Raw genomic sequence first — 12,098 nt, 5'->3', positions numbered from 1 at the left:
ACCAGCTTTGTTTTAGCTTTGATTCTTCTTCATCCAAAGTGTTGACTCTGCAGTTTTGTTTTTTTTTTTGCGAAGAAATGTAAAGCTATGTGGCAATCGATATGATCCAGACTAAAAATGCGCGTGTTGCTGCGGGAACATCCAAACTACCCTACCTGCCCCCAGACGCCCCCACATTCCCTTCCCTCATTATAGTCTTTCAATTCTTGCCTTCTTCTTCCTTCTTGTTTGAACAAAGACATATTTTAAGAAGCTGTGTGTGTGTGTGTGTGTGGATGCGGCCATAGGGACGGATGCTTGGGTGCCCTCCCCTGTTATTAGCCCTGCTCTGTCATTACTGGATTAGAAGGGGGGGGGTGAAGGGGTGCTTTGCATGTACCTGCCGTACCAGTGTGTGTATATATGTGTGTGTTGCGTGAACACTCTAGCCTTTTTGTGATCTCTCCAGGCATTCCCATTTTTGTCTCACACAATCAGGGCGTGCGGAGAAGACAAATGTCAGTGCCACGCTTGTTATGCTAATCCCAGGCGTCTTTGACCTGGATCCTAAATAAGCGATAGCCGTGTTACTCAAACAGAGACGCGCTCATTGAACAGCTTGAAAAAGTGACGTCTATCGCACAACACGCCTCAAGATCAGAATTGAAAATAGGTCACGCCGTCAAAAGTACACGACTCTTTTTTTTTTTCCCGTCAGCATTCGCCTGTTTTACTTTTGTTGCTTTTCTATCTCCTTCGATCTCCAATTATGCTGGAATAACTGGAAACAGTTCAGTGAAGTCATAGACAGCAAAAAGGCAGAGCCAAGCATGTTCTGTATGGGGGGTGAAGGGGGGTCATGTTGACATTAGGCTTGTTTTTCCATTCAACCCGTCCTTCTGGTTCTGCACTATTTTACCTTTTACTCCAACTCACCAAATATGGCCATTGTCACAAGATGCTTTACACAAAAAGCCACCAACAGGGAGGGGTCACTTTGCCCCATTGACTTGGAATCGGTGCTCCACTTTGGACACAATGCACGGCTTTGCACCACACACACACACACACACAAACACACACCCCAGTGGATGCATACAAGCTCAAACCTGATGAGCTTCAACAATGCAGATGCATCAGGAAAAGGGGGCGGGGGGGTAGTGCTCCCGACACACTCCCGAATGATCCAAACCACAAAGTCAAACTGCACAGGTGTGCGTTTTGCATATCTCGCTTTCGTTTCCTCACATCTCATTCGTTTTCCCTCGTCGTTGCACCCTCTTCTCACCGGCTGTTGTACCGTGTGTGTGTGTGTGTGTGCGTGCATGTGTGTGTGTGTGTGTGTGTGTCATCCTCAGCAAGGTCAAGTCTAATGATAAGCTCGGCACAAACACAACAACACGTCTCAGCCATAATAATAATAAAAGAACAGCTGTCATTGTAGAGGCATCCTTCCCAGCATTCCCAGCCTTCCCAGCATCGGCTCACCTCCTACCTGCGAAGCTAAGTATCAGTAATCGGACTCAAATCACGCTTTGTCATGTTATGAGTCATGGGAAGTTCTGCAGCGTATATCCGCTGACGCACGTTCGGAGATGAAAACACAAGTCGGTGCTTGTTCGGGACACAAAGAGTACGCGTGGACAAAAGTGATTTGTTTTTTTTTCCAAGCATTTTCCGCATCAGCACTGAGGCAGAGAATGGTCGACAAAGCAAGCCGGCTTTGACTTTGTACAGCTGCAGCCTCCCGGAGCCCCTCCCTCAGAGACAGCCCTCGCTGGCCTGACAGTTACAGAGCATTCTGCCCCTGGGGGGGCGCGAGCCACAGCTACACACAAATGTTATTTTTCTCAGAAAAAACGTTTTCAACGCCAGTTGTCAACTGTCACACATTCGTGTCCAACGCACAAGGGTCTGTAATTCCTAAGGAATTCTCCGCTGCGGGGGCCTGCCAAATCCACAGCCGTAATTCACAAGAAGGTGTTTGAGTGGAAGGATGTTTGTCACCTCTGGTGCGCCTGAATGCGGCGGCGGGGTCAGATCTTCAAGTTAACCGCACTTGTTCCGTTTCCTGGGAATATTTCCTGAAAAGTCTTGACACAAAGCTCTCAATCAAGTATTAGTAGACGGCGGCCCGTCAAACTTTTTCAAATGAAATTGTTGTTTTACCATCATAGCTGAAGCTGGCAACAGGATTTGCAACGCTATTTTTTCATTACCGTAAGTCTTGAACTATTAAAATAATCCCGCTGGTATCTGAATCAAGCTTTCCATTGAACATATAGACATAATGTCTTAGCATATCGACATAACGTATTAGCCTATCAGCATAATGTCTTAGCATATCGACACAACATTTTAGCATATCGACATAACGTATTAGCCTATCGGCATAATGTCTTAGCATATCGACACAACATTTTAGCACATCGACATAACATCTTAGCATATCGACACAACGTCTTAGCATATGAACATGTCTTAGCATAGCGACACAACGTCTTAACATAGCGACACAACGTCTTAGCATATCGACACATCTTAACATAGCGACACAACGTCTTAGCATATCGACACAACGTCTTAGCATATAAACACATCTTAGCATAGCGACATGTCTTAGCATAGCAACACATCTTAGCATATCGACACAATGTCTTAGCATATCGACACAACGTCTTAGCATATCGACACAATGTCTTAGCATATCGACACAACGTCTTAGCATATGAACATGTCTTAGCATAGCGACACAACGTCTTAGCATATCGACAGGTCTTAGCATAGCGACATGTCTTAGCATAGTGACACAACGTCTTAGCATATCGACACAACATCTTAGCATAGTGACACAACATCTTAGCATATCGACACAACGTCTTAGCATATCGACACAACATCTTAGCATAGTGACACAACGTCTTAGCATATCGACACAACATCTTAGCATATCGACACAACGTCTTAGCATATCGACATAACGTTTTAGCATATCGACATAATGTCTCAGCATATCGACATAATGTCTTAGCAAACCGACATAACGTCTTAGCATATCAACATAGTTTTTTAGCATATCGACATAACATCTTAGCAAACCGACATAACGTCTTAGCATATCAACACAGTTTTTTAGCATATCGACACGTCTTAACATATTGACACAACATCTTAGCATAGCAACACAACTTCTTAGCATATTGACACAACATCTTAGCATATCAACACAACATCTTAGCATAGCAACACAACTTCTTAGCATATCAACACAACATCTTAGCATATCGACACAACATCTTAGCATAGCAAAACAACTTCTTAGCATATTGACACATCATCTTAGCATATCGACACAACGTCTTAGCATATCGAGCCAATGTCTTAGCATATCGACATAACGTTTCAATCATAGCAACACAACATCTTAGCATAGCGACACAACGTCTTAGCATAGCAAAACAACTTCTTAGCATATTGACACATCATCTTAGCATATCGACACAACGTCTTAGCATATCGAGCCAATGTCTTAGCATATCGACATAACGTTTCAGCATAGCAACACAACATCTTAGCATAGCGACACAACGTCTTAGCATATCAACATGTGTTGCTTTCCAAAACATCACTTGTAGGTGGTCAGGATGGTCACCCATTAAACGAATGATAAACACAAGTTTTTACCCATGATCAAGAGGGCCACTCCATCATGCTAGACTGCCTTGCAGCACAGCACAGCGGTAGAGATAATAACGGCGGCACCATGCCGTACCTTCAGCTCCAGGTAATAAAAGACTCCAGATTTGTTACCCCCCCCCCCCCCCCCCCTTGCTAGCACAATGCTGACAGCATCGCCAAAAAGAAGAAGAAGAAGCCATCGTGTCGGAAATTGAGTTCAAGCAAGGAAAAGGAGGTTTTCAGAAGGCACGTCACGTTGTGTTTTTAAGAGCGTTTCTTTGTTTGCAAGTCAAGAGTCAAAGGATCCGTTTGACACAAAGCGGATCTTTACTAGATGGCACACGGTTGTTTTCTTTTCCCGCTTCCTTCTGTGTAACCGCACATGTCTAATTAAGGCTAATTGGCTGAACAAAGAGATGCAATAAAATGGTCCACATCACTTGACAGATCTCCCGCTAAGATCTCCTTCTCCCGTCTGGAGATCTTCCGCTCCCACGTACAGACACGCACAGTAGTTCCTGGTCTTGGCCACCATGGTGCTGCTCCAATCCTGCACTTTGGATCATTTCAGATCCTGACTTCTTATCTCGTCTTTTGAGCTTTATGACTGTGATTGTAAACTATCTTTATTGATGTCATTCATCATTGGCTTCCTCTTCGTCTGACCTGGATGTTCTGCTTTCATTTTCAGAGACACTGATGGACACCAAGTGGGCCACAACAGAATTAGCCTGGACTTCACACCCTGAGACCGGGGTGAGTTTTACTGTGCAGCTTGTGTGACACATTTTTATTTAGCTTGAAGTCAATCATTTGGTGACTTGGAGCAAAAGTCCATTGTGTGAATCAGTCGCCAAAAGCGCGCCATATTTCCTTCCAGAAACACAAGATCTCGCAAGAGCAACACGTGACCAGGTTTCTCCTTCAGAAAATATTGTATCTAGTGTATCTCAGATATGAATAAATGAAATTTATTGGAACCATTGGTTCCAGCACCCACATGCAATTAGCGTGCGTTTAATAAATTACAAAAGAAAAGCTGCTCTTTAACAGTTGAAAAGGCAGCATTTCAAGAAATGATCAACATTTCAAAATCTCATTCTTCTCGACCCGATTTTGTGCATCGCCTGGTGACACCGCTACTGAGCAGCGCAGCGTTGGTTTTGGTTCTCTCGGTTTCACTTCATTTCATTCTGGTATTTGGTGTTTAATGATCGGATGGACTCCCCCGTGTGTTCGGTTTACAGCATGTGGGACCTCGGTATGAATTATGACTTACACTAAAATTGGACTGACAACACATCTTCGGATCCGGGTAACCAGAGGACCACCTGGTGGGGATTTACTTCTACACATGTCGTCATGCCAACCCTCATCAACAAAGCTCCCAACAGGAAATGTTTAGTATTCAAACGGACGCGCTTGTTAGCATGGAAAGCTGAAAATTACCTGCCGCAATTCAAATGTAAAAAATGAAAATAACCTCAAGAACGAGCATAGCCCTTCCTTTCCGGTGGCCCTCAGCATCGCCCGGCACGGGGGTCTGCCCCACACAAAGTACCAGTGACAGTTTCATGGTTCTTTCCCATGTGGTTTTCACAATGGGTTCGAGAGGAGTCTTGACCTCTCCTCAACTATACTTCAAAGCCTGCCAGCACTCCCCCCAAGCCTTTGTGTGGCCCCTTTTACTGTGGCCCTTATGTTCTGAAGGGCGGGGCCCCCATTTTTTTTCCATTTTGTTTACACCCCAACGTACAGACAGGGAAATTCCACCCCAGCTGTTCCAAGTCATCCGCCCTTCACGGTGTCCCTTGGCTTTTCTTCTGCTGTTTAGTGGTGCCAGATTCTCCAGCCGAAACAATCAGATGGACGAACCCCCACCATTGGCTTTGCCCCCCTCACAGCCGTCCATCTTCCGATCCCTCATTAAGCTTCAATGTGGCGGAAAAGGACCAATGCAAAGCAGCATATAAACACCAAAAACAACTCCTTGAGCAACAGATGCTCCTTTTCAAGTGAAGGACACTTCCAAGGGAGCTTAGGTAGCATTTATCCATGATGTCTCTTGCCACAGGAGATGCAGGTTATGGAATATTTCATCATTATGCTGTGTATTCTTTGGCGGTGCTGCTATTTACGGTTGGTTGTTTCAGGATCCACCACAGTGGTGAAATACCGGGAGCAGGAAGCGAGACAGAAGAGTCAAATACAGAATTTAAAAAAAAACTCCCTCAAAACCTGGAAATAGACCCACTAACAAACAGACTACATGATCCCAGGAGGCTCGTCTGAGTCACGACATCTCTGTCTTGTTTTGCGGTATTGCACAACACACACAGACATTCCCTGAACTCGTTTGTGACATCACAAATCTGCTGATGTTGGAGCTTCCATTGTGGACTAAAGGGCTTCGTGTATGCGACCGACCAAACTCCTTGACTTTCATTGCATCCAAAGTATCACAGAATCACGGTGTAGCCTTTAGCCTGGTCGTCAGTCTCGTGCTTAACCCTTAGATGCACGAGTGACTGGACCCTACACTCTTCCATAAGTGGGTCAAAAATGACCCATACTAGAGTCAATGCCTTTTTATGGCAATTTTGCCATTTTGGTTAGTAATAATCACTTGTATGATATTTAGGACCACACAAGAATGATTTCATGTTAGAAACATCTTCATTTTTTCACTTTTTTTTCAGCATATCGACACAGCTTAGCATAGTGACACAACGTCTTAGCATATCGACATGTTTTAGCATATCGACAGGTCTTAGCATAGCGACATGTCTTAGCATAGTGACACAACGTCTTAGCATATCAACACAACGTCTTAGCATATTAATACATCTTAGCATAGCGCCATGTCTTAGCATAGCGCCACAACGTCTTAGCATAGCAACACAACTTCTTAGCATATCGACATAACGTCTTAGCATATCGACATAACGTCTTAGCATATCGACACAACATCTTAAGAATTATTATGAATTAACGTCCCAAGAATTATTTCATGTTAGAAACATCTTAATTTTTTCACTTTTTTACATCTTTGAAAAAGAAAATGTGAGGATCCATTGTGTGTTGCATAATGTAAAAGTAAAAGTTGAGAATTATTGCCAAGAATTATTGCCAAGAATCGTCATTTTGTAAGCGATTGTAGTTTTTTACTTTTCTTTAATCGCCGACAAAAGAGTGCGTTGTTTTGAAGAACAAAACTGACGTTCAAGTGCAGACATTTGCAAACACTTCCCTTCTGCGGTGAGCGATGTCTTACACTTAACTAAATCTCCAGCGCCACTTCATGCTTTTAGCCGTCCCATTGACCCGGCCGGCGATTATTGCTTCCTCATTCTCCTCGCTCCTTGTCAGATCAGCGTTTTAATCCCTTGGCTATGTCCATCTAGCGCCTCTCGGGTCTTGGATGAATAGCCTGGTCTCCCTGGCGTCCACATCCCAGCCCTCATGAGGATGCTACACGGGACAGATTCTTGTTTTGGTTTTAGATGTTCATTTCGGAACCCTAAACGGACATTTCCCAATCAGACCTTTTCTTATTTATTTTTACAGATTGAGTGGAAAAAATTGCACTCTGCAATCAGTAGGTGAAAAAGTCAATCTGAAGCTTTAGATAAGATTTAATGAGAGCAACGTTCTTCCCCTGTTAGGATTAACTTTGCTATTGGAATGCAATGCAAATAAACTAAGCAGTTGACATCAGCCGATGCACTTCCACACGCTCATTTCATGAAACTGGTCATCAAAGGTTAGAAAATGTGACATCCGGTTTCATCCCGAGCACTTCACCCGCTTTAGCATTGAAAGATGTAGCAGAACTGAAAGAAACAGGAAGCATGAAGGTTAAGCGTCACGCTGCCCCCCCCTTCCCATCAGAGGACGGCGAAGTAATTGCAGTGTAATGAAAGTGTAATTGGTTGTGAGGCCACCTGTACGCTAGCTCCGCTACGCTACGTGAAGCGCTGGCGGCAGGTTCAAGGGGGGGCGGTCTGCTGTAATTGGATGAATCTGCAGGTCTCGTCCTCGGATTTTTCCCGCACGGACTTGAGAATTGACCATTGGAATACGGATGCTTGCAGTCTGTTGGGACGTTCGCTTCCTTGTGGAAGATGGACTCCTGTGGCTCGACTCCTTAAAAAGAGTTCCAAATCGTTTCTTTGATTTTTTGGTAGCTTAAATTTTTTTGGTTCTTTTTTTGTCTGACTTTACAGTAAAAGTACACAAAATGACGAAGTTACTGAGGAACTGAGTTGGGTTGAAGTAGGTTTGTTCATCATCAACTACTGTTAGCTTTGCTAATTCTAAACGTTTTTTTCCGAAATGTAAGTATCATATATTTCCAACATAAAAATAGAATTATACCTGTTCCATGGAGACAAAAGGTCCTATCTGACTCTAAATTTCCGACCATTTGGTGAAACATGAACACAACACTACAGAGCCAAGTATACATTTCAAATGTACAAAACTAAGAAAGTACCCAGGTTGCAGTTTTTGCTGGTTTTTAGTGAAACTTGACTTTTGCCCTGAAAAAGGCATTCAACCGTGTCCTTCGTGGCGTTTTTTGGGGGGTTGGCTACGTGCTATCCGGTCCTTGTACAAACGGGGTAGGAGTCTGGTTCACTTTGCCAGTCATAAGTCGAGCCTTTTTCCGGTGAACTTTGGCCTCCGCCAAGGCTGCCCTTTGTCACCGATTCTGTTCACAATTTTCATGGACAGAATTTCTAGGCGCAGCCAAAGTGTTGAGGGAGTCCGGAGGAGGTGGAGGTGCCCGGAAACCGGGAAGTCTGGGCTTCCCTACTGAGACTGCAGAGGAAAATGCATGGATGGATGGACTTTTCCAGCTTGGTTTTGCGTAACGCATCCCGACCCGTTGCCTCCTGACGGGTCTCCAGCCAATCGCACAAAGACAAACATTCACACTCATATTCGTACCTTCAGATGATTCCGAGTGTCCAATTAGCCTTTAGCCAATTAGTTTTCAGAGAGCCCTGGAGAACTCCACACAGAGATGACCAAATAGAGATTCAAACCCCATCTCCCGACTTTGTGGCCAACATACTAACCACTCGTCCAACAATCTCAATTGTTAATCCCAATTGTTTGAAGGTCGTTGGTAGAGGACACTTGTAACTCTTCTTGTCTGTGTTTCCGTGTAGTGGGAAGAAGTGAGTGGCTACGACGACGCCATGAATCCCATCCGGACGTACCAAGTCTGCAACGTACGGGAGCTCAATCAGAACAACTGGCTACGCAGCGACTTCATCCCGCGGAAGGACGTGCTGCGTGTGTACGTGGAGATGAAGTTCACCGTACGGGATTGCAACAGCATCCCCAACATCCCGGGCTCCTGCAAAGAGACCTTCAACCTCTTTTACTACGAGTCGGACTCGGACTCAGCTACAGCAACCAGTCCTTTCTGGATGGAAAACCCGTACGTGAAAGTGGACACCATCGCGCCTGATACAAGTTTTTCCAAGCTCGATTCCGGACTTGTTAACACTAAAGTCAGGAGTTTCGGGCCGTTGTCCAAAGCCGGGTTCTATCTGGCGTTCCAGGACCTTGGGGCATGCATGTCGCTCATCTCAGTGAGGGTTTTTTATAAGAAGTGCTCCACCACCATAGCCAACTTTGCAGTTTTCCCAGAGACAGCAACCGGAGCCGAAGCCACATCCTTGGTCATCGCGCCTGGAACTTGCGTACCCAACGCCTTGGAGGTGTCCGTGCCGCTAAAGTTGTACTGCAACGGAGATGGGGAATGGATGGTTCCTGTGGGCGCCTGCACGTGCTCAGCTGGTTTTGAGCCCGCCATGAAGGACACTCAATGTCAAGGTGAGTTTCACAGAGACGTCGCGCTGTGAGGTCATCGTCTCAACCCGGCACGGATTGATCGAGGTGGTCTTTTCCTCCTAAATAGAAGTATTTCTGCCGTCTGTACAGAGAAAGAACAAAGCTGAGATTTTTGGAATCAAAGTCTTGGCTGGTTTATGACTCACAGACTACTTAGCGATACGTCTGGAATTCATATTAGTCAAGTTCTTAGGCTTTTTAAGCTCATATTCAACATCGTTTAGCATCAAATCCCATCCAACAAATCTGTTTGTTCAGTTTCTTACTCAACTGAACTCACAGAACGGAAACTTTTTCATGAATGTTGCCGGAGATGATTGTACATACCGCTATACCGTGGTTGCGTAATCTGCTCCAACAGGTCTGACGACAACCGGATAGTTCGTCAACTGAAGCAAGTATTTCTCCAAGAAATAACGTAAACCAAAAGAAGAGCACGAAACCAGTTTGTTACGCGCAATGTTTAGCCTGACGGAAGAAAAAACGAAATCGTACAGAACGTCTGATGGTTTGATGTTTTGATTTTAATGTTGGCTAAAAGTACTTAGCCTGCAATTCAAAGTCATTTTGCGACATAACGTCGATAAGGTAAAACAATCCGCCATACTGTACATGACGCCGTCCGTCTGCCGGTCGCCCTTCTGACCTCGTTTTCGCCTGACAGCTGCTTGCTAAATAAATGGAAATGCAGTAGAGGCTGTCTGTTTATGAAAGCTGGGACACCCCAGTCCCCCCCTCCACTCCGTCCTGATGGACAACACGACGAGTTCACTGAGGTTGAGAGCAAGGTGAATTTAACCAAGCAAGGTCTCGGCTGAAATGGAGTGCAGGTGACAGCAGGAGAGGGGAGGATAAATGGAAAGTATGAGTCGGGGGGTATGAGGGCGGAAAATTAGGCTCAGGTTGTGTAGGTCAAATGGAGACAGGAGGATGGGGAGGGGGGGTGGGGGGGCAAGGTTATTGATGAGCAGAGGTGATGGAGAATCGTCTGGTGTGCGGCTTGCCTTTAGGACTCGGAAGGCTCCTTCATCTTCATCCTCTTATCAACTCTGACAATCAGGGTTTTTTTGTTGTGTTCAAAATGCAATAATAATACAATAATAATGCAATAATAATGAAATAATAATGCAACAATAATGCAATAATAATGAAATAATAATGCAACAATAATGAAATAATAATGAAACAATAATGAAATAATAATGAAACAATAATGCAATAATAATGCAATAATAATGAAATAATAATGAAATAATAATGCAACAATAATAAAATAATAATGCAATAATAATGAAAGAATAATGCAATAATAATGAAACAATAATGCAACAATAATGAAATAATGAAATAATAATGCAATAATAATGACATAATAATGCAATAATAATGAAATAACAATTAAATAATAATGAAATAGTAATGCAATAATAATTATGAAATAATAATGACATAATAATGCAATAATAATGAAATAATAATGCAATAATAATAATAATAATAATTGGACATCCGCTGTCAGAGACATGCTCATTTCAATGTCAATGTGGGGCCACTTTTACATTAAAAATACAAGCCATATACAGTAGATATGCAGAGATATAATAATTATTCATAATTATTAAATATTTATTCATTTATTTATTATTTATAAATATTATAAATTATTATTTATTATATATAATATATCATTTATGATCATAACATTATAACATTTAGCGATTTTCCCGATATTGCAACTCTATTGGTTGTTTCTCATATTGGGACTTTTTTCTTTCATATTGTGATTATTATTATGGATTATTTATTGTTTTATTTATTGTTAATTATTTATTATTTACTTTATGTCTTCATGTTTTATGGTTATTCTTGTCAAATGTAGCCCATCTTCAGTGCTTATTTCAAGTTTTTGGTCAGCCTTCCATAAAAGTGTGAAACAAGTTCTTGCATCAAACTAAAACAATGGCCTGCTGGTTCTATTAGATGGTGAACGGTTAGAAAGCAATTTGTTCCCGGCAGCAGAAGGTGAAGGCCCCCACGACCGGCCCCCGTTCTTTAATCAAGCTTCCCTGGTCCGGCCTCATTTTCTGTCCTCACCTTTTATGCTACTCAATAATACTTTTTCACCGTGCTCTTTCTGCTCCCTCTCTCCCCTGTTTCAAAGGAGGGCTCCTTCATTTCTCTACCCCCCTCCACCCCCACTCCCACCCCCACCTCATTTCATTCTAATCTGAAGGCCGTTTCTCTCATTAATACACCATCCGACTTACAGTAAGGACGTCTGCATCGCTACTAATCGATGAGCCTCTCCTGCCTCTCCCCTCATTTGCAGCACTAACCCCTCCTCACACCCCCCCTCGCCACACTTTCCATTTTCACAATTCATTTTAATCAGCTTCTTAAGCCCTATGTTCTGCATGAGAGGATAAGACACAGGGGAGTGAAGGGGAACGGGTGTGGGGGGGGGGGGGGGGGGGGAGAAGCGCTTGCGGGATTAACATTTTCACTGCCTCCACATCTTCTACCTCTTCCTTTCTTTTTTCCCCTCCTTGTCTCTCTTTCTTCCTCATTCTTTAGTT

General features: G+C 43.4%; 1 protein-coding gene across 11 annotated transcripts in view; it reads left to right on the top strand.

Moving 5' to 3' along the window:
- Positions 1-12,098, top strand: part of ephb3b (eph receptor B3b) — a 57,026-nt gene that overhangs the window by 24,518 nt on the left and 20,410 nt on the right. For all 11 annotated transcript variants that reach the window (XM_058072504.2, XM_058072502.2, XM_058072500.2 and 8 more), the window contains exons 2-3: positions 4,349-4,413; positions 8,832-9,504. In XM_058072504.2, coding sequence (XP_057928487.1) covers positions 4,349-4,413; positions 8,832-9,504 — 738 coding nt within the window. The remainder of the gene's footprint in view (positions 1-4,348; positions 4,414-8,831; positions 9,505-12,098) is intronic.

Source organism: Doryrhamphus excisus, linkage group LG4, assembly GCF_037039965.1.
Source record: "Doryrhamphus excisus strain RoL-2023G ecotype Guam linkage group LG4, RoL_Dexc_Guam_v1.1, whole genome shotgun sequence".
Taxonomy (NCBI): Eukaryota; Metazoa; Chordata; class Actinopteri; order Syngnathiformes; family Syngnathidae; genus Doryrhamphus; species Doryrhamphus excisus.
The sequence above is the reverse complement of the archived record's forward strand: the minus strand, read 5'-3'. Positions and strand labels throughout refer to the sequence as shown.